The 27,032-nt window shown below is 37.4% G+C and overlaps 1 protein-coding gene across 2 annotated transcripts in view; it reads left to right on the plus strand.

The window, feature by feature from the left end:
* Nucleotides 1-27,032, plus strand: part of rabgap1 (RAB GTPase activating protein 1) — a 106,472-nt gene that overhangs the window by 13,520 nt on the left and 65,920 nt on the right. Inside the window, exons 2-13 of one of the 2 annotated variants that reach the window (XM_084400521.1) lie at nucleotides 8,613-8,818; nucleotides 12,032-12,061; nucleotides 14,545-14,773; nucleotides 15,278-15,485; nucleotides 15,575-15,749; nucleotides 17,059-17,216; nucleotides 19,784-19,894; nucleotides 20,272-20,338; nucleotides 22,947-23,049; nucleotides 24,122-24,291; nucleotides 24,544-24,703; nucleotides 24,842-24,935. In XM_084400521.1, coding sequence (XP_084256647.1) covers nucleotides 8,669-8,818; nucleotides 12,032-12,061; nucleotides 14,545-14,773; nucleotides 15,278-15,485; nucleotides 15,575-15,749; nucleotides 17,059-17,216; nucleotides 19,784-19,894; nucleotides 20,272-20,338; nucleotides 22,947-23,049; nucleotides 24,122-24,291; nucleotides 24,544-24,703; nucleotides 24,842-24,935 — 1,655 coding nt within the window. In that variant the 5' untranslated portion in view covers nucleotides 8,613-8,668. The remainder of the gene's footprint in view (nucleotides 1-8,612; nucleotides 8,819-12,031; nucleotides 12,062-14,544; nucleotides 14,774-15,277; nucleotides 15,486-15,574; nucleotides 15,750-17,058; nucleotides 17,217-19,783; nucleotides 19,895-20,271; nucleotides 20,339-22,946; nucleotides 23,050-24,121; nucleotides 24,292-24,543; nucleotides 24,704-24,841; nucleotides 24,936-27,032) is intronic. The other variant, XM_084400522.1, reaches the window with a different exon arrangement.

The raw sequence follows: 27,032 nt of genomic DNA on the forward strand, positions 1-27,032 counted from the left end.
TCGGGAGCCTGGATTTCAGTCTCTCTGCCTCAGTCAGTTCACCTCCCTCTCTCTGTGCATCAATTTGCCTCTGTTTATCTCTCCTCCTCTTTTCTTTTTCCTCTTTGTTTTGCCCCAAGAGAGTCTAAAACACCATATTGTGTTTCACTCCTCATTTGGCTGTTTCGTCCTGAGGCAGAGAGAGAGAGAAGGGAAGACAGACAAGGCATCCATTATAACAGCGCGAGAACAGACCATCAGTGTGAAGGAGCATCCTGTGTGTCTGCTCCACACAAATCCACGCAGATATCAGCGAACATGGCTATGAAGTCAGTCGTCTGTGTGTGTAAGGAGCCACTCTTCTATCTTAACCAGTAGCACAAATCCACACGACTCTTTGTAGGAGCTCTTTGAGGCTTGTGTACTGCTGGTTTCTGGTCATTGCTCCCCAGGGTGTATCACTGAGCCTGGTCTCCATTAGGACAGAGCACAATGTGCCCAGTCAGGAAGACCAAAGCTTCACAAAGGAACAACCTGCCATTCAATGTCCTCTCTTACAGTATCCCTGCAGGCTGAACCCACTGACCTGTGAATCAACGCACATCTCTCCTGCTACATTTTGTGTAAAGGAATAGTTCACCTACAAATACTGTCATTTACTCACCCTCATAATTTACTCAACACAGAAGGAGTTATTCAGCTGAATGTACAATCTGCTCTTTTTCATACATACATACTACTACTACTACTACTACTACTACTAATAATACAATGATATACAATAACGATTACAATACAATAACACTGCAATGTCCAGAAATCAATTCAAATAGTAGATTGTCTAATTTTAGTCATGTTTAACATGTAAGTTTCATTCTTACATCTACTATTATACAATATTATTAGTCCTGACTCCTGAGATTCTTCACATCAGTGAATAAATGCTATAGATTCGCATAGAATGCCCGTGTGCCTTAAAGCAACGGATCGTAGTTGAACTGTGATCTTTACAGATCAAGCCACACGGTTCGGCACGCATGTGATTTGCAGATTAATCTAAGTTTAACCATCATAGATTTTAAACCATTCCAGCGCAAGAAGCAGCGAAAAAAAAAACGTGCGCTGTTATCTGTCCACACAGCCGCACAAACAGATAGTGTGCTAACAACGAATTGATTCCTCTTTCGCGTCTCTTTGCGCTTTTTGTTGTCAAAATATCCGTCTCTGCAAGTATTCTCGTAAACGCAGTCGGTTATGTCTTAAGTGAACGTAAACAGTTGAGAAAGAAATCAGATATCATTATATTGGATCAGTGCATTCTGTCTGAAAGTGACAGCAGCCTATAAATACCTGCTGCGGTCTATTTCATAAATGTTATTCAAACAACAAAACAACTTTAGCAAAGATTGATCTATATTTAATTTACAGTGTTATTTTACATTTAATTATTACATTTCTGTACCTGAATAATACTGTTAGCTCTTTTAGATTGTATGCTTGTAATTAGTGAATTTGTTCTTGGTTTATTACTGACTGTTCACTTGTCTTTAATAATATTTGAACTTATTTGTTAGGCTAGTTTTTTTTGTGTGTGCTGTGGTATCTAAGTACTTAAAGTGTGCTTTAAATAATAAATGGAGAGCAAAATTACATTTGCCCTATGTTTTTTTTTTGTTTTTTTTTGCTAATATGAAAAATGAGCCGATCCGTGACTCAATATGAGTCCGAACCGTAACATAACCCGAACGGTGAGTTCTGTGATCTGTTGCACCACTAGTTGTGTTGCAGTATCCTCTGTGATTCCCGCTGGTACTGAACAGGCTTTCAGTTTCATTTCAGTTTGCATAAGTTGGTATTGACGAGTGATCAACAGAGCCAATTATACAACAGCAAAAACAAACTTTTGTTACATGCAAATGCATGTTGAGTCAGTCAAACTGCCAAGTCAGAGCTGAGCACAAGTTGTTTCAGTTTGTTTAACTCACCCGAACTGGGCAAGAATTTTCAAAATGTCATTATTTGCCTGGCATTCTGGTGGTGAAAGCTTATAGTGGCTTATTACATTTGAAGTAACATTTTTCAAACATTTCTTTGACTTAGGTTAAGTAAAATGGCTGGATCTCTTTAGTTTCCTATTGAGTATAACTGTCAAAACCGGTGTGCCCAAAAAGTTCCCTGGCTTCAAAGAATGGATTTTTATTTTTCCACATTCATCACTAACAATGGATTACATAATTAGCAGTATCAGCTTATATATATATATATATGGAAGAAAATTTTTTTTTTGGTGACAACTACGTTAAATTCGTAGTTTTTACAATTCCAAATGTTTAGGTGACACTTGACAATAAGGATATTTTTCTCAACCTTATGCAAAAGCTCACATAAAATAGTAATATAAGTTTTTCTATTTTTGGACATATGGGTCAAACATTTATAGTTTAACATTAACATTAAAAGGATAGTTCACCCAAAAACGAAATTTCTGTCATCATTTACTCACTGTTACGAGCCCTCTTAAAAGTCTAGGGGTTAAAGAAGGCAGGTAACAAAAAGTTAAGGAGAGAACACAGACACACTCCCATTTCCAGGTCCCAGTTCAACAAACAAGTCCACAAGAGCTTAGCGGAAATTTTTTTTTGTTTTTCAAAATCATAAGTGGGGATAGCATAAAGCTTCGGGAAGGGAACAAGGCCAAAATAACAAACAAAAGATCAATCTTTCTAGAAGGAGGTTAGAAATAACTTACCTGGAAAAGATAAGAAACCCAAAATAAAATACAGTATACTTCCCTTACTCCCTTACTGTCTAATAAACAGGAGAAAACGGGTATATTCACGAACAAAATTGGCGTCTACCACCCTAGCAAAGATACATTCCACAAAAAAGATATATATAACAGGTTTTAATATGAGAACACTTAGTGTGAGCCACTAACCCACTTTCACTATACACTTCAACAAACTAGAGGGATCAACGACTCTCTGGGGATCTGGAGACAGGTGATCTCTGTGTGGAGGAAATATCTCTCCAAGAGAAGGTACTGCAGGTCTTTAGGGTGTGTTCACACTTGGCATGTTTGGTTCGTTTAAAACGAACCCTGGAGCGATTGCTCTGTTTGTGCGGTTTATTTGAATAAGTGTGAACGCTGCCACCTGAACCCTGGTGAACACCAAACAAGAGGACTGAAATCGCTAAAAGAATGAGTCTCGGTCCGCTTCCAAATGAACTCTGATGCGGTTCGAATGAAATATGAATGCCAGACAGACCAAAGACATGAAAATGAACCAAAAATGGGACATGATGTCACAAGATAAGACCCTTAAAATGTTAAAGCATGCCGTTTTTTTTTTCTCGCCATAGTCATCACGACTATGCCCATCACATGGGACGTTGCTCATCACAGTTCAGTTCAGGCGTCTCCTCGCAGCAGATCTTCATTTGAGTGACGGAGGGATTCCTGACGCTGCTTTGACTCCTTTACACATTTTATAAGCTCTTCACGAGTTCTCAGCTGCTCAAAATACCATCATATGTAGCTACGCACACACAGCAAGCATTTAGCCCAGAACACAGCATTGTTTTGGATGTTCCGTAAGTTCTCGAAATATATATGTAATAAAAGATGACCAATCAGGTTGTGAATGCCTTTAAGTTCGGTATCTTTAGTTTCGGTGTATAAATGCCACTGTGAACGCTAAGTGGACCAGGACTACAGGTTTTTTTTTTTTTTTTTGGCCCAGACCAAATGAACCAAGCGAACTGAACTACAAGTGTGAACACACCCCTAAACTCCAGCACTCCTCAACAGAGCCAATCAGAGCGGTCAGAGCCAGTCACGCACATCTCACACAAACAAAAACGAATAAACAATATGACTCAAAGTTGTTCCAAACCTGTATGAATTTCTTATGCTGAACACAAATGAATATGGGTAACCAAACAGGCCCAGGGCCTAGGGCTGCAACAAACGATTATTTTGATAATCGAATAATCTAACGATTATTAGAACGATTAATCGACTATTCATCGATTATTTCGCCGACTAATCAGTACGTTTGGAACGATTATTCAGCCTTTTCAATTAGTTAAAACACGGAATTATACATATTCTAACTATAATATAAAAAAAGAAAATCACTTCAGCTTTTGAAATGGTTGTTTTAATGAACTTCGAGCAACTAAACAGGTCATTCTCTTTAAGTTTTCAGATTTCTGTCCAACTCAAATCACACACAAATGCTCTCTAAGCATTGTTTAAATATTCTGTTCTCTTTCAATAGAAAAAAAATAAACAAAAAAAATTATCAGCTGCATTACAGACACACTTAAACTGCAAACAATTATTATAAGAATCGTTTTTTTTTTTAATTGATATGACAATTGAGCTGAGCTGAGCTGACACAGACATTCTCATTCACCTTTTAATTTACAGTATAAAAAATGAGCTGACATGATATTCTTCATAACATCTCCTTTTGTAAGTCTTCATGAATATGTAACAAAATACAGGCAAGGGATAAGACTGTAATAACGTTACCTAATAGAGCTACAATAATAAAAACAGCCCCGACTCCTAAGCTCGATCAAGCTTTATTCTATGCAAAAATGAATCATCACATTACTGTAATTATATTATTATTGTTAATATTATTGCTATTATTAGTAGTATTGCATTCTCTAAAAAGAGATTTACTGCTAGTTATTTAGCTTCAGCTGGAGAATATTCATCTCTCACCGGCTCGTCTCGTGCCGGGTTTTTCCTCTTTAAGTGTTTTAACATGCATGTTGTGCTCCCGTGAAAAGCAAGTTCCGCCTTGCATGTATTGCATACGACAGCATTCTTGGTTTGCAGTTTTGTGAAACTTTACACACCTTACTAGTTCGGATTCGTTTGCACTCCGTCATAATTCGCGCTGTGTTTTCTTCTACCGCAATAGCATTTGTAACGGCTGCATTACACTCTAGCGCTACAGCGCCGTAGCGGTCAAATCGCGATATTGCAGGCCCTTACATTAGGTCACGTGGGATCAAACGACTACTCGACAACAAAGATATTTGTCGACAATTTTTTATTGTCGACGTTGTCGACAATGTCGACTAATCGTTTCAGCCCTACCAGGGCCTATAGTATTTTTTTCCATTCTGTGGCCCATCAACTGTTTTGTTATCCATATTCTTCAAAATATCTTTCCTCCATGCTGGTGGAATGCTCTCCCCACCCTCATCCGGAATGCAGAATCCCTGGCAACATTCAAAAGACAGCTGAAAACCCATCTCTTCCGTGAGCACTTAAAAAAAAAAAAACTTTCCTTTTCCTTTAAATCCTCGCTTATCGGGCTTATGCTACTCTGACCAATGCCTGACCTTCGTATTTTGAGCTTTTCTTGCGTTGTTTTTGCCTCTCCACGATGACTAATTTGCCTAATTTGTAAGTCGCTTTGGACAAAAGCGTCTGCTAAATGACTAAATGTAAATGTGTTCAGCATATAATTATTGTTAATAATTAGCTCTGAATAGGCTATACACTGCTGTTCGAAAGTTTGGGGTCAGTCAGATTTTGTTTTTGAAAGGAATTAAAGGGATAGTTCACCCAAAAATGAAAATTCTGTCATCATTTACTCACCCTCAAGTTGTTCCAAACCTGTATGAGTTTCTTTGTTCTGCTGAACACAAAGGAAGATAATTGGAAGAACGTTTGTAATCAACAGATCTCGGTCCCCATTGACTACCATAGTAGGAAAAAAATATACTATGGTTGTCAATGGGGACCGAGATCTGTTTGGTCACAAACATTCTTCCAAATATCTTCCTTTGTGTTCAGCAGAACAAAGAAACTCATACAGGTTTGGAACAACTTGAGGGTGAGTAAACAATGATAGAATTTTCATTTTTGGGTAAACTATCCCTTTAATACTCGTTTTCAACAAGGATGCATTTATTGATCAAATGTTACAGTAAATATTTTTTATAATGTTACAAAAATTCTTTTGAGCTTCTTGATGAACATAAGAGACTTCTCAAATACATTCAACAACCTTAACTTTTGAACGGTAGGCTAGTGTAACTCTGAACAGTAAGATGTATACACCCAAAGCCTTTCATGAACACAAATGGCATTTTTTTTAAACGTGGCTTTACTTTATGGAGCAATATGAGCATTGTTTTTTTGAGAAGCATTGGTCTCCTGAATTATTTCTAGCTGTAGCCTAAATTCTCTTGAGACGGCCCCATTGAATGTCTTCAGGAGAACTGCCTGTTATCTGCAGATCTTGAAACACTTGCCACAGGCCTGTAACTCACTGTTGTGACTCGAATTTGTTTCAACATCTCCTTTGTGCAGGACTTCTGGGATTGTATCACATTGGAGCACATTGTATGTGTGTGTCTGTGTGAATCACACAGAGGTTCGACACTTCCTCCAAATGGCGCAGCTGCTTTTGTTCGTGTTTTCATGTCTGGACCTGTACGGTCCCATTATTTCCCTTCCATATCCAAATATAGTTCAGCGCTGACCCTCTGCCAAACCCTCTCAGCTTGTCCAGATATACACACAGGTACAGATCTCATAAACACAACTGTTTTTTCAATAGCCTTCTCTTCTTTTGCAGTTGAACTGTAAAGTTTGCTGCTATTTCTTTGGAATTTAAAACGTTTGCATAACGATAATGCCAATCTTAGATCTTGCGTTTGTTTTGACCAAAAGTTTTGTACCCGGTCACATGCGTGGTAATGTAAACAGCACTTGGCGTTGGGCGGCGCCACCGTTTACAATCCACAGCAGCACCAACTTTGTTTGCCATTTGACTGTTGCCGTGGAGATAACATGGATTTTTGCATTTTGTGTACAGTTGGCTGCTGTAGAACAGAGCCACGACTGTTTCCATCATAACACTGACTAATAAACTTTTGGCAGATATACACGTTTAAAATGCTTTATTTTTTTAGGAAAATGGATTAAAAACACTAATGGCTCATGTTAATGAGATAATATCACTAATACCAAAGTTTTTTTTTCTCCATTTCAGTCACCTGATGGAGTTTGGGTTCCTTGTTGCTTAGTTCAGACGAGACCACTTTGGCAAGTTTACTTGAGTTTATTGAACACAATTTATCTTTGGCGGTATGGTTCCTTATTGGGGTTCGTAATGATATGACGTAACGCCTGAAAATAGTCCCCAGCTCAGTAACTTCCAACATGACCGGGACTAAGTTTGTCTAACCTATTAGACCTATTTTCAGGTGCTGCGTCATATCATTACGCCTGCTGGACTCATGGTACGGCAGCAAAGTTTCTTGATTATTACGCAGGAATGAGAGTATAGTTCCTAGCCATATCAGCCTAGAAAATCGCAACTTTTCATTTTCCGTCGGTCTTAGTACACGATGTAACTACAGAAGAGTCAAGTTTTAAATAGGAAAAATATAGAAACTCTTTGGTCATTTTTTTTGAGAGAGATGCTAATGGTCCTGTCCGATTCAATGATCTATGCTAAGCTATGCTAAAAGTGGTACCGCCAGACCCGGAGATCGGCTGAATGGATTCGAAAATGGGAAAACTCAACTGTTTAACTCTGGGGGAGTTGTAAAATGAGCCTATTTCCAAAAAAAGTGGAGTATCCCTATAAGGCCCCGATATACTTAAAGCGAAATCGAAGTACGAACTGATGTGGCGTCATTTCGAACAAAATCAGGTCAAAACAAACATCGTTTTGCAAGTTCAAAACAGCTTGCCAAAGCGAACTTTTCGGAAAGTTTGCTAAGACTGGTAAACACATTTGTGCTACCATTGGTCCGTGGCGATTATGTAATAGGCAGGTGTGCGCGGAGGCTCCGCCTTCTCTCACGTGGAATGTTTTCTGCTTCGTTTCTCCTTTTTAAGCCGCCGAGGTCAGTTGTTCGCGAGTAAAAACATGAACACACTGGAGAGCTGCTTTATAGTCGAAAATGAAGTTGTACTTGTAAACGAACTACTCAAACGTACTAAAAATGTAAAACGTACTGCTCAAACGAGACAGACACAGTTGTTCATGTTTAATATGGTAAAGCTTCTTGATTTTAAATAATCTATTGTATAAAGTGTTATATAAATAAACGTGACGTGACTTTACTAGAGTGACGAATTGCAGAGCTCGTGCAAACATATCCACGTTGGCAAGATGCTTTTCTTATGCTTTAAAAAAAAACAGCAAGTATTTTAATAATAAGACAAATCATTTACAAGTTTGACTAAACGCACATATAGCGCTGCAGTTTCTAATAACAGGTGATTTTATTTTCTTGCCGGTTGGTTTGGTGACTGTTCGTTTTGGACCTTTGCTGTATCCCCATAATATGAGTACCTATTTCCATTTACCAAACTTTATCTGCCATTTCTTTATCATTTTACAATATTTTCCTCGCACACATCTCTGCCTTTAGCCAACCTTTTTGTAAAGGTTTTGAGTTTAATTTGCTTTGCAGACACCATGTGTCCATAAATAGCTTTGCATGGGAATGCTGCCATTTGTAGAACAGTTTGAGATGATTGAAACTTGAAGCGTGAAGAACCACAAACTTTATTTGTAGTTCAAGCTCCTCTCATGTTTTTTTTTTTCCTTTCCTCATTGCTTTTTCATCTCTTTGTTTTCCAGGTAATTTTGCTCATTAAACCGCCATTCATGAGCGCGTCTGGCTTGATTTAGCAGTCATGGATGACAAGGCCTCGGTGGGGAAAATTAGCGTGTCCTCCGACTCTGTGTCCACCCTCAACAGTGAGGACTTTGTCCTGGTGTCCCGCCTGGGGGATGACACCCCCTCCACTAATAATGGTAGCGATGATGAAAAGACAGGACTGAAGGTAAGAGTAGACAGAAAATGGAGAGGGAGATCTTCTACTTTGGGAACTATTGATGTGTGATTCTTCAATTAAGGGTTGATTGGTGTGATGGAAATTAGATCAGTATTGGGGATTTTTCACAAAAGTAGAGAAATGATAGAAAATTAAGAGAAATTATAGAAAACTGTAACACTCTTAACCTCTGGTGGTCTTCGCGTGTCAGTCAAAAATGTCTGTCAAAATTAATTTCAATGCAATGAATGTACTATATTTTAGTTCGATAATGTTTTTTATTTAATATTTTATGAATTTTTTGGTACTAAATTATATTTATGCTGTAGTTATAATTAGGGATGGGCATTTTTCAAAAATATTGCATTCGAATATTCGGGCTCATAAAATTCGAATATTCGAATATTCGTTTATTTAAATTACGTTTCACGAAAAAGACGTTATTTTTTAAGTTTTTTTTTTTTTTTTTTTTTTTTACCATTTCTGAAGAAGCTTACGATTAGGCAATATACACAACAAGCTTACAATATGTTACAAGTTTTCTTTTAATTGAAAACATTAAACAGTAGGAAAATGTGTAAACAAAAAAATATAAAGAACAAAAGGATGCTCAAGCAGCGCGAACGGAAAAAAACGCCTAATAAAGCAGAGAAAAGCAGATTGCGCCAGTTATCGTACAGAACGTACACATACACTCGAGTCAGCATATGATTATCGTGTTTATATTGTTTCACGTTTATGTTGAGAAAAACAATAATATCCACATGCAGGCGCGGCGCCAGCAATTTCTGCTCGAGTGAGAAAACGCGCTGCGCTGACAGACGTTTCAGAGAAACAAAGATAACGGTCTTCTAGTTCTAACAGCACGAAACTTAAAGGAAGAATATTTCTCAAAATCATTTTGCTATTAGATAAGTTATCATCTCGGATCACTCGCACTACAGCTGCGCTTACCTGCAGTAGTGATGCAGTGATGGACAGCTGTCTTTCCTCAGTCGACTGCTGTTTGGGTTTCATGTGATTTCTCATTGTGGTGATGATATTATAACTCCAGATTAATTAATTAATTTGATCAAAAGTAATTCCATTTTGTAAAATCATTTAGTAACCTCATTTTCGACTAGTAATTCCAAACTTCGCGAGGCAGACGACGACATTATGATCAAATACAAACAACTTGTTAAACACGCGCCACAGTGCCATCCAGTGCATTTAATTATAACTGCGAGTTAGTGCTTGGGGATTTATCAGGGATTCACTGCATTTACGACCCGCAAAGTATTACGGCTTCAAAAAAAATAAAAAATAAAAAATAAAAAAATAACGGCTTCATAAATTCGATAAAATTCGAATAGTATTTTATTTTTCGAATAATAATTACAGATCGAATATTCGAAAATTCGAATATTCGTGCACATCCCTAGTTATAATCCATTTATTCACTTTTTGAGCATAGACCTGAAAATGATATTTCCAACTTAAAACTGTCGTAAATCTTGAATGCTTTAGAGCACAGACGTAAGTTTGATCTTTTTTCAAAGACGACACTTGGCAGATTATTGCGGAAATGAAAAAAGTTTTAAAAAGTGAACTTAAAAAAAGTTACAGAATTGTACATTTATTGTTATGAAAAATGCATAAAAATGCTATTTTCAATTTTTATATGAAATATATATTTTCAAAAACACATTTTACTCTAAAACTGCAAGAAAATCAAAGTCATAATTCTAAACGAGCTGTTTTCTAAGTTTGAGCTTGATATCTCAACAAATTAGCTTTGGCCGCAGTACCAAAAGTTTCCACTAGCTGAAATTCATCTTCCATTGCGGTCATTTATTGACTGTGTGACTATTATTTTCAAGCCCATTTAACCTTTATGAATCATGTCTATGATTTTCTTTGTGTTCACACAACAAGTGCCAAAACCTTTACCAAGAAAACAAAAAAAAAACAAAAAAATCTGAAAAATCTAAACTTTTTTTTTTTTTTTTTACAGACGAACACCAGAGGGAATGAGAAATTAGTCAATTAAACTGACAATAAAAAATGAAAGCTATTAACTATCCTTAGAAGTTGTATGATTTTTTAAAATCATCTTAGGGGACAGAAAAGTTCCCCTGATTGAAGAATCACCTCATTAAGGTAATTAGCGAGTAAAGTTTGCACCACCTGTCTAGTTCAAAGGTGCTGATGAGATTTTAAATGTTCACATCTATCCTGACAGTCACTGTCAAGAGGACAGGCACACTACACACTTTATCTTGTCACCCTCATTCCATGTTTTTCTGCTTAGCCTATTCCCTGACTCCATTTCTCACATTACGCCACACCACACGAATGCCGCCGAGACTTACGTCCAGCTCTCCAGTATCTCTTGATTTTTTTTTTTTCTTCAAACACAACAGAGTGTTCTTTGGCCACCTCTCACTTTCTACACATGCACTTTCAGCCATATGTACAAACGTTCAATTCCTTAATTCCATAGTGCCATGGTGGCCCACAGTAGGATGTTGCATCCATACAGGTCTCATTCATTCATGGACCAGAATTCAACTACGGCGCTCCAGTCTCTTCCCTCTTTTCAGATCTTGCGGTCATGATGCTTGTATGTTCATTGCACCGTCACTCCTTTGCTTTCTGCTTTAATGGATTTGTTTATTTCAAGTCTGTTCAGTCATATTTGCATTTGATCATGGCTATGGACCAGCCAACTTCTAAAATGTTGTTCTTTTTCCTATTGTGCTTGTCTTCATTTGTCACATTCAGTATTTAAGGAATGGTTCACACAAAATTAGCACTTCAACATTTACAACCTGTTTACAGTAATTATTTTTTCACTATAAAAAAAAAAAACCCTACCAAGAAATAGTTACTTAAAGGAGTTTAAAATGCATGGAAAAGAGCAGTGTGAGTATTCTTCAAAATCATTCTGTGTGTGTGTGTGTTCCTTGGTAGAAAGAAAAGTCAAATTGGTTTGGAATGACATGAGGGTGGGTATATTTGGCTGAAACATTTGCTATTGCCACAAGAGGGCATCATCACTTTTTATGTAGCAATGTTCCTATTCTGTGGCAGGTAAAAGCGAAGACGTTTCTTCTGGTTGTCATTTTCTTTTATAATCTGTCGGTCATGATGTGGAGAACGTTCTCTCTCAGTTAACCCATTCATCACCATTCTCTCACCCCTGTGGGCATCTCTTAAAACACTCTGTTTGTTACACAGGTGATTTCTGAGGAAGGGGTCAGCTTTAAGGTCAGTCTTTATCTACTCCTCTCTCTTTCTCTGTGGTGATACTGTGTCTTTGTGCCTTGTTTCTGATTGGCTGATCAGTTTGATTGGCGGCTTCACTGGCCTGTACAGCAGCTGCGTGTGGGATATAAGCGGGACTGTGATAATGTGATTGTGCAGTGCTCAGTAGAATGTTTATAGGCTTGTTTTGTGTCTGGTGCTTTCACTGTTTACCTCATTCCAGGCCTCTTAGTCCATTTAGTCCCAACAGTGTACAGCAGTCTATGCTAGATACCCCTGGCTTGTATGCTAAATCTCTTTTGTCAATTTTTAAAGAAAACTGAATAACTATTTTAAGTTATTTCGTGGAGGTCACTTGCCAAATCATCTGCTCTCGCTGAACTTCCTGGCATTGGCATATGCAATTCTTGCTTGTTCAGAGATCTTTCCTTTCAGTCGCCGTCATCTTGGCTGTAATGAACACAAATCACACCCTCTGTCTCTTCAGCTAATCACAATAACAGGAATCTGAAGAAATCTGCTGATTCACGAACTTCCTGAAGTGAATCCAAATAAAAACCTTACACTGATCATATTGATTTTTAAATCCAATGTGAAATTAAAAGCTTTCATTTTTGTTATTTATAGGGCTGTCAATCAATTACATATTTAGACTGAATAAATGACGTATGGGAATGAATTAATTGCAATTAATCATATATCAGTCCCTAAAGGCCCCAATATACTTAATGCGAAATTGAGGATTGAACTGGTGACATCATTTCAAACAAAATCAGGCCAAAACGAAGTTTGTTTTCAGGAGTTAGAAACAGCTTGTGAAAATGAACTTTCTAGAAAAGTAAGGTAAACACCATCAAACTACCATTGGTCCATGATGTAATGGTAGGTTGTGGCTCTGAGGCTCCGCCTCCATTGATGTGGAAATCATCTCCAGTTCATTTCTTCTGTTCAGTCTGTGGAGGTCAGATGAACTTGAGCATATTTACATATTCATCTAAACGTGGCCCGTGTCAGGATGTTGCTTGACAGTATAGTGCCGCTCGGATATCTCAAACTTCTTTTTACCCTTAAGTAGAGCTGGGCGATTTATTTTAATTTTTTTTAAAAATCTGTTTTATTTTTTTTTTAATAAAAAAACTCGATTTACGATTCGATTCGATATTATTTATACTGAATTTGGATTGAGCTAATAAAACAACAAAAAATCCTGAGGTAATTTATGCCTGGTTCAGATTACACGATTTTGACTCCTAAAAATCTTGTCATGTCCTGGACAAGAAACATGTCAGACTACACGTTGTTTTCCGACCAGTCATCGCGAGCCGTCTCACACACTCATTCACTCGCACATATACACAAGCTCACTCATATAGCCTACATGCACTCACTCACACACACACACACACACGCACGCACGCACGCACGCACTCTCGCGCACACACACAGTCACACACTCCCGACGAACACACACTCTAACTCACTCACTCGCGCGCCGTCGTCGTGGAGGACCGTTAAAAAATTAAACATGCTAGTCTTTTTGTGGTGATGTCGTGAAGCATCCAGGGCTGCGCTGCAGGGAGCGTGCTACGGAAACCCTGAAGGAAGATTTGGCGAATGCAAAATGTATGTATTGTACGCTATAATGAAGAGGGGGAGAAAAAATATATTAAAAAAAACGATTTTTTGAAAATATGAATCGATTTGACCTACCAACTCGATTTTTAAATCAAATCGATTTTTTTCCCAGCCCTACCCTTAAGTGAAAAAGAACTTCACCGTGTGTATATTGGGGCCTTAAATGTGCACATTTAGACTCACAACTTTGGTCCTTGATACTGTTGCATGTTAAATTGACAGCCCTAATGTTCAGCTAATAGGCTTTACACCATGTCTACACTGAACACGAGTGACAAACGCAGAAAGCATTACAATCATTGATTCTGTCTACACTGGATGCAGCGCGGTGTGACGAGACAAGTCACCGACAGGAAACCGATGCCCGGTTCTATTTCCTACATACTCCATTTGCTTGCGCTACAACAGGACAAATGGTTTTGGAAGGCCTGCTTTGACACGTCCTCCTGACGCTGTGGTGTTACCGGTGTTAGTCGCGGTAGAGGCCAAATTGAATATTTCACATATGAAAACAAGGCTGTGAGGGATAGACGTACAGTCTGTTCAGTGGGTTACTTAAATTTGTTGTCCATTGCAGATGACACAATGAAAATACTTTATTTTTTAAACTCCTAATGCACAATAAACTTTTTTTTTTTTTGTGTGTGATAATGGTTACAACCTTCTGACAGTACAACATACATGTTTGTCCCTCACAGCCGAAATGTTTAATATGCAGTTTTCCTCTGATTAATCTTTATGGCCTGGTACTGTCCAGTCTGTTCATGCTATTGAGCCTATATGTGTTTCAGATGAGTCGTGGAATGACTGTACTGATGAGTCTGTGTGTGTGTGTGTGTGTGTGTGTTCAGATCGTGGGGAACGGCAGTGAGCAGGAGTTACAGCAGGAGCTGGAAGATGTGCTGATGGACCCTTCGGTGACTGAACTGGTGGGCGGACCAGACCAACTGATAGGGGGTGACCACGGCTATCCCACCACAGCTGCGCCATCACGGTCCGGCCCGATGCCCCCTAAACTTCAGATAGTGCTGCCCGTTCAGGGAGCTCAGGAGAGCGAACTCAACGAGAGATCTTACAGGGGTAAAAAATACAAAAATCTCCCTGCTACTGTACAGAACATCTGCAAACTAGAGTGAAATGAATACCTGAACATGACATGGTGCTTACCATGGAATTAAATGGGGTACATTTTGATTTCATGTTGATTTTACATGCCTGTTCACAAGCAAGTCTGTTATCACTTGTGATACCACATTTCAAAGCCATTTTTTGTGTGTGTGTGTGTGTGTTCAGAAAATTAAAAAATAGCCAATAGTAAAATATTGTCTTGTTTTTTGTCATAGAAAAGTAGAGTCAGTGTGATGCACATGCAGGTAGTGCCATCTGCTGGTCATTTATCGAGGTGCATATACAGTATATATGTAGGCACTATTTATTTTGGTGTACAAAAATAATTTGAAACATTTAAGCAGAAACATCCAGATTAAAAGAATTTTAAGATTATGAGAAGGTGTGTCCAAAATGTTGACATTTAATTTAGAGTCTTCTGATTGAGTGTGTCTCTCCGCCCATCTCTTCCTGTAGATGAGCCCTCTGACTCGAGTCCTGGTACTCCTATCCCGGACGAGGACAGCGTGGTGTTCAGTAAGCTGACGTATTTAGGCTGCGCATCAGTGAACGCCCCGCGCAGTGAAGTGGAGGCCCTGCGTATGGTCAGCATCCTCCGCAGCCAGTGCCAGATGCCCCTGGACGTCACCCTCTCCGTGCCCGGAGTCTCAGAGGGCACCGTCAGGTACGATGTGAAGCTAACTGGAAACATATTGGTTTAAACACCGCAAGAGATGATCCATCAAAGCGTCTTGCTCTTGAATATTCCATCAGGCTGCTGGACCCTCAGACCAGCACTGAGATTGCCAACTACCCCATTTATAAGATCCTCTTTTGTGTTCGCGGCCACGACGGCACGCCGGAGAGCGACTGCTTCGCCTTCACCGAGAGCCACTACAACTCCGAGATCTTCCGCATCCACGTCTTCCGCTGTGAGATCCAGGAGGCGGTGAGACACACACAATTGCTCTCTACACATGGACTGGTTAAGGAAGTTAATGAGGGAATTTTTGTCAAGAAATGTCCAGGTCATATTTCACTCTGAAATATAAAAATAAAAATAATGATAATAATAATATTTTATAAAAATGATATTTAAAATATATTTTGCATAGTAAAAACTTTGCCTTTTTTAGGACCATTAAGAATTATTTGCAATGTGACATTATTTTCATGACAATTAAGCAGATTTTCCAATGTTCAGTATTGTTGTGACTGGGGAAAAAATAATTTATTAATATTTTTAAAATCCATTTTGTTTCACTGTATTTAATACTGTTTTTAGAAAAAAATAATTAAGGTTTTTGGTATTATGGTAACAAGCATTTTTTTTTTTTTTATAATAATGGAAATTCTGGGCGACAATGTATTTTAATTGTGATAAAAATCACAACGATAAAAATGTTCTATTGATTTTGGGGTCAAATATAATCTGGACCTGTTCTCCGTGAGATACGTGCTTGTATCATGAATTTTTTTCTTGCTGATAGAATGCTTGCAGTTTTCTGGTTTAGTCTAAAGGGGGCGCACATGTTTTTAGTATTTGTTCTGTGATCAAACCTTTTGTTTCCTCTCTGTGTGTCAAGCTTAGCTGTGAAGTTAAATTTATCCCAAAATGATCTGGTTCCTCTTTTACAGACATGCTTGGCTTTAGGGAGAACACAGCCATGCAGACAAATCCGTTATTGTTATTTAAATTCATTTATTATTATGCATGATACGATGCAGCCTTGAACGGTGTAACTTAGATATTCCACAAATAAAATAGGCTGTATAACAAACCTTTTATAGTACAAAACTATTAAAGTCGTCATAGAACGCAAAACCGCTTAAGCACATCCTGGACGTAGAATGATGCGCTTCAACGTAACCTGAGCAATTAGACTCATAGACTCATTCTCACTTCACATTCAAATATTTATAGCTGTTCATTTATGATGAACAGTGATGAAACAGCGATGATGGCTGTGATGGAGTCAAATATTTTTGACTTCGAAACCAGTGGAGAAACACTAGTCCTGTGGTTCTCCGCTAATTTGTCCTTGGAGCCCACAGTACCCTATAACAATATCCCAAAACATATGAACACTGATCCTGAAGGATATTATTTCTATTTCTATCTTTGTGTGTTAATGAGTGTGTTGATAACCTGAGAACAGCGCGACTGTGAGTCACTGTAATACACCCTGTGTCACTGTAGACTGTTTTGACTCCAATCACTGAGATGTGTGTGTGTGTGTGTGTGTGTGTGTTTGTAGGTCAGCCGGATACTCTACAGCTTTGCCACAGCTTTCCGCCGATCAGCCAATAAAGCGCCACTCTCAGCCAAGGGTCCGCCCCTTACGCCAGACAGCGACGTCTTCACCTTCACCGTCAGTCTGGAGATCAAAGAGGATGATGGGAAGGGCACGTTTAGGTGAATCGCCTTGCCTCTCTCCCTCCATTAAAGTTCATTCAGGTCTCCCGATTCCTCCCCGCACGTATCCGCGTTTAACCCCGGAGGTCTCGTCTCTAACGGCATAATTGAATTAGGTGTTATTTTCTGCTGTCCAGCCTTCGGAAGTAATCAGCCCTGTTTTGATGAAGGAAACGATAAAAATAGAAAAATCTGCAGTTCCTCCACCTCTTCTTCTCTTTCTCTGAAGTGTCGACACATGCTTCCTGTCATTTATCATCCCTTACATCTTCGCCTCATTCCTCCGCCCTGCACAGAGCTCTATTAACACAGATTTGCTGCAGACCTGCAGTGGAAAGAGCTCGCTTCAAAGGAAACATTACCTTTCTCGACTCGTTAACGTTATCTGTAAAGAAGCATTGTTCAGTGTAACACGCCCTGACACACAGATCCCCTGTGTGTGAAATAGGGCTGGGTAAAAAATATCGATTTCTCGATTTTAATCGGTTCTCATTTTTACGAACCGATATCGATTCTTAAATCCCAAGAATTTAAGAATCGTGGCTCAAGAGAAGCAGCAGCGCGGAGTGCACATGATCTTCTCTTCCGCCTTAATAATACCAGTTGCTGCGCGAAATAAACATGAATGAGCATCTGAAAGTGTGTTAAAAGGTAGAGTACAACTTATCGAAATCGTAAATCAGCTTGTAAACAATGTCATGTAACGTCACATTTACCTCAGAAAAACCATATCCCATACCATAAACTCGTTAGTCACTAGTAACTCTAGAGAGGAGCATTTTGCTAAATATATGCACCATATTACATATTCATTATAATTTTTTATATTCTTACATTTTTAATGCATGTTTGAATAAATCTGGCAGGTTTTTATGACAGCCACCATTTAAATGTTTATATTTCATATAACTTTATTATTATAAAAATAAATAAAAGTGTAATTTAAGTGTTTGTATACAAATCAGTAAATTTTTACCTTCAATATTATAGTAGGCTAATGAAGGCTGTAGGCTACAACTGACTCCCATAGTTTACAGCATTAGTTAAGAGATTTGTTTTCCTTGAGAAAATTTGCCATGTATTGTACCTGATATCCAAAATAATCAATATTGAATCGAATCGAATCAAAATCGAATCGAATTGCAAGCTTTGTGAATCGAAATCGAATCGAATTGCGAAATTTGTGTCAATATCCTAGCCTGGCTAACGTCAGACCTCATGTTAATTTTCTCGTATTTGAGGCGTGGTTTACGAATGCCCAGAGCCGTTTATTGGGCGCTACGAATGTCTATCAAATGCGCCTGTACGTAGCTCATAGCCAATCGTTTCAATTATACCAGATGACGTATGTAGAGTGACAGAAATTCGACGAGGAAGAAGACGAAATAAACTTGCGTTCTAAACTGCTTAGAACACTATCTAAGGCTGCATCGAAAGGTAACTTCGCGTCTGCTGCCATGTTGGATCCATAGATATAAACAAACTGCTTCGGTGTGTCGCATAGACGTCGTCATCGTCTTGCTGCTCCCTCCTCATTCTGTGATTGGTTCCCTTTTTGAGGGGAAAATCTGGTCCATGGTGTCCAGGCTGCCTAGCAGCGTGAATAAAATCGCACTGCGCGCAAGGCAGCATGGGGAAACCCAGGCTATCAATACCCAGCCCTAGTGTGAAATATTATAATTTTGAATATTAATTATAATTTTACAGTTAAATTAAAAATAGAGCAGTTTGAATACCTTTTAGTGGCCTATATAGTGTTTACACTGTAATGCTGCACAGAAAAGGCAAAAAGAGAGAAAAGTATTTAAAGAAAGGGCTAAAGTGCCCAAAATAACCTCAGTGTCTCCATCAGCATGAGCTTGATGCTCCAGAGAGACTGTCCCTGTTATAAATGGACTGCAAGTCACTTTGGATAAAAACAACAGGAGAAAATGACAGAATTACCTTGAAAGGTCCTTTCGCTCCATTGGGATGCAGTTTTACAAAGATTTAGTTTTAGTCTTCGCTTTTGCTAAGACTGTTCGAAATATATATGTGCTGCCATTTAGATTTAGATTTTTTTTAAATGAAAACAAACTTTTATTCAGCAAGGACACATTAAATTAATCAAAAGTGACAGTTAAAGACATTTACATTACAAAACAAATCTGTTCTTTTGAACTTTCTATTCATCACAGAAAATGCAAACATTTATCACGGTTTCCACATAAATATTAAGCAGCTTTTTACTGCATTTCACTTCTTTCAAAAGCATAAAAAAATCGTATCAACTGCAATTGACTAAAAATAATCTACTTTTTAATCTACAAAAATCATAATTTTTGATCAAAATGTCACATCATTTTCAAAAACAAGGTTTTATCTTCAATTTATGATAATTTCATTTAAAAAAAAAAAGTTTTACAACAATAATGAGCATCTGATGAGAATCACCATTGAGAATAATGTGAATATCTCCAGATATTTGGAAAATATGCTTAAGCGTCATCAAAATAATAACTAAATCTTTGTCATTTTGAGGTGAAATCTGGGAGATTCACCCTAAAAACGTTCTTTGTGTCCATCAGTGCCGTATCAAAGGACAAGGACAGACAGAGCTTTAAACTGCGGCCTGGCATGGACAAAAAGATCGTGATCTACGTTCAGCAGACGTCCAACAAAGAGTTGGCAATCGAGAGGTACGTGCTTTACACAGTGACACAGGCTCTCTCCACTGAGAGGACATCCTCATCCAGAAGAGCCCCGTGTCTCCCGTTACAGCCAATAATTCTCATTTATTAATGATTAATGATAAACATGCACTGAATTATGTGTTTTTTGAGCTTAAGTGTTCCTTTCGGGCCATGAGAAAATGGAGGATGGTTTTTCTCCATGGTGACTGATGTTGTGTTGAACTGAAGCCAACCCTTCCTGAATGCACAGCTGTGCTTTTCTGTTTATATATGTTTCCTCAAGCTCAGCGCGCTCAGATGGGTGTGCGACCGTGCAGCTTTACAGTTAATATGCGGAGTTCCTCTGTGGTTCTGTTGCAGTGAGGAACGTGTTTGTGTTTCAGGTGTTTTGGTCTGCTCTTGAGCCCGGGGAAGAACGTAAAGAACAGTGATATGCACCTGCTCGACCTGGTAGGTGGCGCAAGACAAACCTTCAGCTCTAGTTTTGACTAGATTAACTCCACTTATCCGTAGGGCTGGGCAATATGGCAAAATAATCAAATCTAGATTTTTTTTTTCCCAGAACGATTGACCAATTCACGATTTCATAACTACAATATGATTCAAGTCACATTCTCTTCATTAACCATCAGGTTAAAAAAAAATAATTCTATTCAAAATGCATCACACCCGAAGTGATCAACATATGAACACTGATCCTAAAGAATAGAATAAACATCATACCTGAATGCAAATCCTTCCCAGCTAACACGAAGTACCAGCTACATCATTTATTGGTACTTTTTGATCATTTTATATTTCAATTTAATTAATTACTAATTGACAACGTAACTAGTAATTACATTTGCTCTTTATATAGTGAAGTGATACACCGCATGCGTCTTCTCATTTGCACACAGCAAACACAGAATAACAGCTGAAAGGATTGGAAAGTTCAGTGAAGAGAAGTTAAATGACACCGTAAAATAATGACACTGACATATAGCCTGAAAATTACTCATCTGACAGGCACTCTTTACTTAAACTGCGTCTGACAGAAGAGTCAACAGCTGTCACGCATGTATTTCAAAATAAGAGTCTTGCAAACCGGTTGAGAAACACTGCTTTATCCTAGATTTGAATCAAACTCTGATCACAATGTAGATCAAATTACACACATGACACTAAAATAATGTGAAAATAAACTAAATAACAGAATGTAGCAAAACATTTGAATGTATATTGCATTCAACAAAACTAATTGCATAAAATATAATCATATGTGGACTTTTGGTGATGTCCTTTTACTGTTTTAAACTAAATTATATGGTAATTCAAAGTTTTTACTTGCAAAAACAGTATTTTTAAAAGTAAAATTACATATAATGCAATGGTCATCTATTTATTTATTTATTTTCATTTTTATATGCCACAATTAACAGGTTTTCACAGTAATATGTTTCTTTCTGTATTTTCTTTTACAATTTTAGCTGTTAAAGGAAATAATTCATTACAAAAAAAGTAAATTTGTCATGTTAAAATACATTTTAATGTTAATGAACACATCTGAAATTACAAATTGTTGCTAAAAATAGCAAAATTCTAAATTAATTCTGTATTAATTTTACCAAATGTGACTTAGTTTTTTTGTAACTAATAATACACTTAAGGTTCTCTATTCTAAGAAAAGAAAATGAAAATAATGTCTGCATCCAAATTAATTAAAAAAAATATTGTATATTATGACTTCTTGTGTTTGTGTGCTTGGTTTTATTGTATTTTATATGATATTTGTATTTTTGTAATTTAATTTTTGCCATGAAAATAGCCTTAGATGCTGACATGGCATTAAATAAATCTATCTATCTATCTATCTATCTATCTATCTATCTATCTATCTATCTATCTATCTATCTATCTATCTATCTATCTATCTATCTATCTATCTATTTATCTGTATCTATCTATTTATCTGTATCTATCTATCTATTTATCTGTATCTATCTATCTATCTATCTATCTATCTATCTATCTATCTATCTATCTATCTGTATCTATCTATCTATCTATCTATCTATCTATCTATCTATCTATCTATCTATCTATCTATCTATCTATCTATTTATCTGTATCTATCTATCTATCTATCTATCTATCTATCTATCTATCTATCTATCTATCTATCAGTCTATCTATCTATCTATCTATCTATCTGTATCTATCTATCTATCTATCTATCTATCTATCTATCTATCTATCTATCTATCTATCTATTTATCTGTATCTATCTATCTATCTATCTATCTATCTATCTATCTATCTATCTATCTATCTATCTATCTATCAGTCTATCTATCTATCTATCAGTCTATCTATCTATCTATCTATCTATCTATCTGTATCTATCTATCTATCTATCTATCTATCTATCTATCTATCTATCTATCTATCTATCTATCTATCTATCTATCTATCTATCTATCTATCTATCTATCTATCTATCTATCTATCTATCTATCTATCTATCAGTCTATCGGTCTATCTATCGGCAGCCAAATGAGTGTATCAGGCTACATAATTTCAAGGCCCTGACCGAATCGGTCGACTTTTACCTGCATATCCTTCACTGACTTTTTAGGAAAGTCTGCAGGATTCTTGATTTGTAAAATGTTATGAATTCCATTTCTCTGGAAGTCTGTGTATTTTTTTTTTTTCTGTGGTCAGTGACCAAGCAAGAGGACACATGTGAGACAAGTGGCCAAACATTTCTTTGGGAATAACAGACAAAATGTTTTAGGTGAAATGCGTCCTATAGCTACAACTAAACCGTGTAACATTTCAGTTGTGAAACAGCTCTTGCTTGGCCCATGTGATGATGTTCTCATGAGTCTGGAAGTGTTGTCCTCCATCATGTTAGTTCTGTAGGCAGTGCCAGTGATCAGCAGTGAGGATTTTGGCTGGGACTGCCCACAGTTGGTTAATTCATTGTGAATGAACCACAGTTTCTGTGATCTCATGATTATGTTTGACTTTATTTTTGTTTTATCCTCTCTTTGTCTTGGCTCTCCTCATCTCTTAGGAATCAATGGGCAAGAGTTCTGATGGGAAGTCTTACATCATCACAGGGAGCTGGAATCCCAACACTCCTCAGTTTCAGGCCGTGAATGAGGAGACGCCTAAAGGTACAGACCCATACACATGCTCAGTTTGCAGGAGATTATTTTCCAAATCATTGTTTGAGGTCTTCTGATGCTGATATTTTTGGAAAATTGGAATTCAAACCATAAGTGATCTGGAGAAGTTGCATTTAGCCATTGAGCCCCAAAAATGTGGAACATTCCTACTGAAATTAGACGGGCTTCAAACATTCAGATTTTAAAATCATACACTCTTAGAGCGCTGCCTGCCCAATCAGGTTAGAGCACTGTTGTACAGTAAAGCAATACTGTTTACCATACAGGTTTATGTTCGAACGCGGCTCAACCAATCAGAATCAAGGACCGGAACTATCTGTTTAATAATAGTATTTATTCTCCTCCATTTCACACTTTTTTTTTTTTTTTTTTTTTTTGTCACTTTAAATGTTTAAAAGTTTTTTTTTCGCTAAGGTTTGAAGATATTTAATAATAAAAATTATTATATTTACAAAACATACATCTTATTTGTATAACACCTTATAATTATTAACACTTATAATTATTTGTAGTATTAAATAAATACATTTTATTTGTATAGCAACTTTCATGCAGTGAATGCAGTTCAAAGTACTTAATGATAAAATTAGAAATTATTATTATTAATAATAATAAATAAAAATACATTTAATTTGTTTAGCTCATTTTTTACATTGATTTAAAAAAACAAAACAAATTGTTAAAATATTATTGTTTTTGTTGATGCAATTAATAATATATAATGCTAATAATAATAGTAATAATAATAATAATAATTGTAAAAAAAAAAAATCCTGATGTTTGAAGTTCTTTATCTGCATTAGTTTCTATTCACATAGAATAGAGTTTTATTTAATCTTAAAAATAAATTTTATTATAATAATTTTGTAATTTCATTATTATTATTTAATTTTTCTAAGAACAACTACAGCAGTAATAATGAAATGACAATTATTATTGTTATTATTATTAGACAAACTTTATTGGAATTCAAGAAATGATTGTGAATGACATTATGCATGAACTCTAATACGAGTACGCTTTGATGACCGTCTGCTGTTGTTTTACTTGTGTGACACAGATAAGTTCATGTACATGACGACAGCGGTGGACCTGGTGATCACAGAGGTGGAGGAGCCCGTGAGGTTCCTGCTGGAGACACGGGTTCGAGTCTGCTCACCCAGCGAGAGGCTCTTCTGGCCCTTCAGCAAACGCAGTTACACGGAGACCTACTATCTCAAACTCAGACAGGTGAGGACGAGCACAGATCAGGGCTTTTTGATGGAGAACCAAAAAATATGTGCCTCAAAACTCACAGAGTTTGCTAAGTACAGTTAAGCTAACAAGACTCAAGTTTTGGCCAAAATGTCACACTTCTGCTTTCAACAATTTCAGCCGTCATTCCCATTAGGAGGACTGCGTGCTCGCTAGGTTTTGAGACAAGGACATAGTATGAACGAGCATATGGAGACTTTGGTTTGTAAAAGATTACTCTGCTCTCAGATGGAGAACAAGGAGAGGAAGAGTAACTCAGACACGCTGTATGAAGTGGTGAGTCTAGAGAGCGAGGCGGAGAGAGAGAGGAGGAAGACCACAGCGAGCCCCGGCATCCTGACGGCCGGCTCTATGGTGCCCTCCCCTCCGGAGGATGATGAGGAGGAAGGTGAGCGGCCCTCGGCTGTCATTCACATCGTCATCTACATGACCTCAAGAGTCCTGCAGGAATTCATATACTTTAGCATGTGTGAAGATTTTCCTGAACCTCAGAAACGTGTCTCTTTCTCTCCCACTGTCCTCGCAGACAATGATGAGCCGTTATTGAGTGGATCTGGAGACGTGTCTAAGGAATGTGGCGAAAAGATTCTGGAAACTTGGGGAGATTTACTGTCTAAATGGTGAGTGCTTTGAAAACAAGTGGAAATGAAGGCTCAGGGTTGAAATGTGTGAAAGTGAAGAAATTTACAACAGAAAATTGTTATTATTAAATATATTACCATATTGGCAACACTTTACAATAAGGTTTCAATTGTTAACATTAGTTAACTACATTAACATGAACTAACAATGAGCAATGATTCTTAATGTTAATTTACACATTTACTAATACATTTTCCAAAGCTGTATCTGTTAACGACTGTGAACTAACATGAACATGAAATTTTTTATTAACTAACATTAGCAAAAGTTTCTACCGTTCAAAAGTTTGGGGTTCGATAAGATTTTTTGAAAGAGTCTCGTATGCTCATTAAGACTGCATGTATTTGATCAAGAATACAGTAACATAATAATGTGAATATTATTACAATTGAAAGTAACTGTTTTCTATTTTAAAAAGTAATTTATTCCTGTGGCCAAAGCTGAATTTTCAGCATCATTGCTCCAGTCTTCAGTGTCACATGATCCTTCAGAAATCATTCTAATATGATTTGATGCTCAAGAAACATTTCTGATTATTATCAATGTTGAAAACAGTTGTGCTGCTTCAACCGAGACACTGATTTCATAACAGTTCAATAAACAAATAGTTAAAATTAAGTCACTTACATTTTAGATGCAAAATAGTTCCAAACAAAGATCACGGCAGAACCATAACGCATCTCACAGGAACACTCCGCCGTGTTTCATTACTGAATGATTCAGCGTTTTGAACGAATCGGTTGAGTCAAAGATTCATTTACCCACTCATTAACTGCCTCATTCTAAATAAATCAGCCGTTTGAACGAATCGTTTGAATGAATGACTCAATGACTCGCCCATTAAGACGGTCGCCTGCCGCCACCTACTGGTGGTTTAGTTTCAAAGTATAATTCTTTTCAACAATTCTTATTTGTATATTAAAAAAATATTTTAAACAATCTCATTATCTCATTTAATACAGTTGTAATTTTTCAATGTAAATTATTTAATTTGATTGGTAACAGCCTAGTGTCTTATTATTCTAACTGAATGTATTGATCAAATTTAAAGGTGCTGTATGTAGTTTTCAGCGACCTCTAGCGGTGATGTTTCAGATTGCAACCAATAAGTTTACAATCGCGTGCTCTTGCGCGTGCTCCCATTTATGAGCGAGCACTGTGGTACCTTCAGACTAAGACGAAGAAAGCATCACACAACATGCTGGAAACTAAGGTAAACTCCCACTGCAGTAATAGGCTACTTTTATCAGCTTCACATTGAACTAATGCTCCATGCTCGTACCATGATAAGTATGGAACCCTATCAACCGTGCCGAATTTTGCCACTGCAAGCACCACTTCACATTTTCTTAAAGAAATGTACATTCTAGGTTTGTAGATAAGGTTTCTCCATGATTCAAATGCCCTGCCGATGTTGAGCCGTGTTTTTTCATCCGAAGTTCATGCGATTCACGTCTGGCCTTACGAGCTTCAGCAGAAAAAAACTTTTTTATTTTTTTTATCAATATGTGGAGTTTGTGTTGGAGTCTGTGTTGTGCTGGGAGCAGGTCGTTTCTTAGTGTTATCAGACATGTCATAAGTTGCATAAGTCATAAGTCCATGTCATAAGTTGCAGTGTCGTCGCTGTTGAGTGCAAAGTCAGTAGGCTAGACTAGGCCAGAGGCTCGGGAGCGCGCGTGCAGGTCACGTCACTGGATTTCGCGGTAAATCCGACCCGGCACCTTCACATAAAAATAAGAATACTTGCTTTCCGAGGTAATAGCAAAACCCGCAAAGTGGATCATTTTAATGTGAGATTACAACCCGTTCACACACAGGCAATAAAAAAAGGATTCATTTTAGTAGAAAAGTTACATACAGCACCTTTAAAGGGATACTCCACTTTTTTTGGAAATAGGCTCATTTTACAACTCCCCCAGAGTTAAACAGTTGAGTTTTACCGTTTTCGAATCCATTCAGTCGATCTCCGGGTCTGGCGGTACCACTTTTAGCATAGCTTAGCATAGATCATTGAATCGGACAAGACCATTAGCATCGCTCTCAAAAAAAATGACCAAAGAGTTTCGATATTTTTC

Source organism: Rutilus rutilus (assembly GCF_951802725.1).
Source record: "Rutilus rutilus genome assembly, chromosome: 25".
Classification (NCBI taxonomy): Eukaryota; Metazoa; Chordata; class Actinopteri; order Cypriniformes; family Leuciscidae; genus Rutilus; species Rutilus rutilus.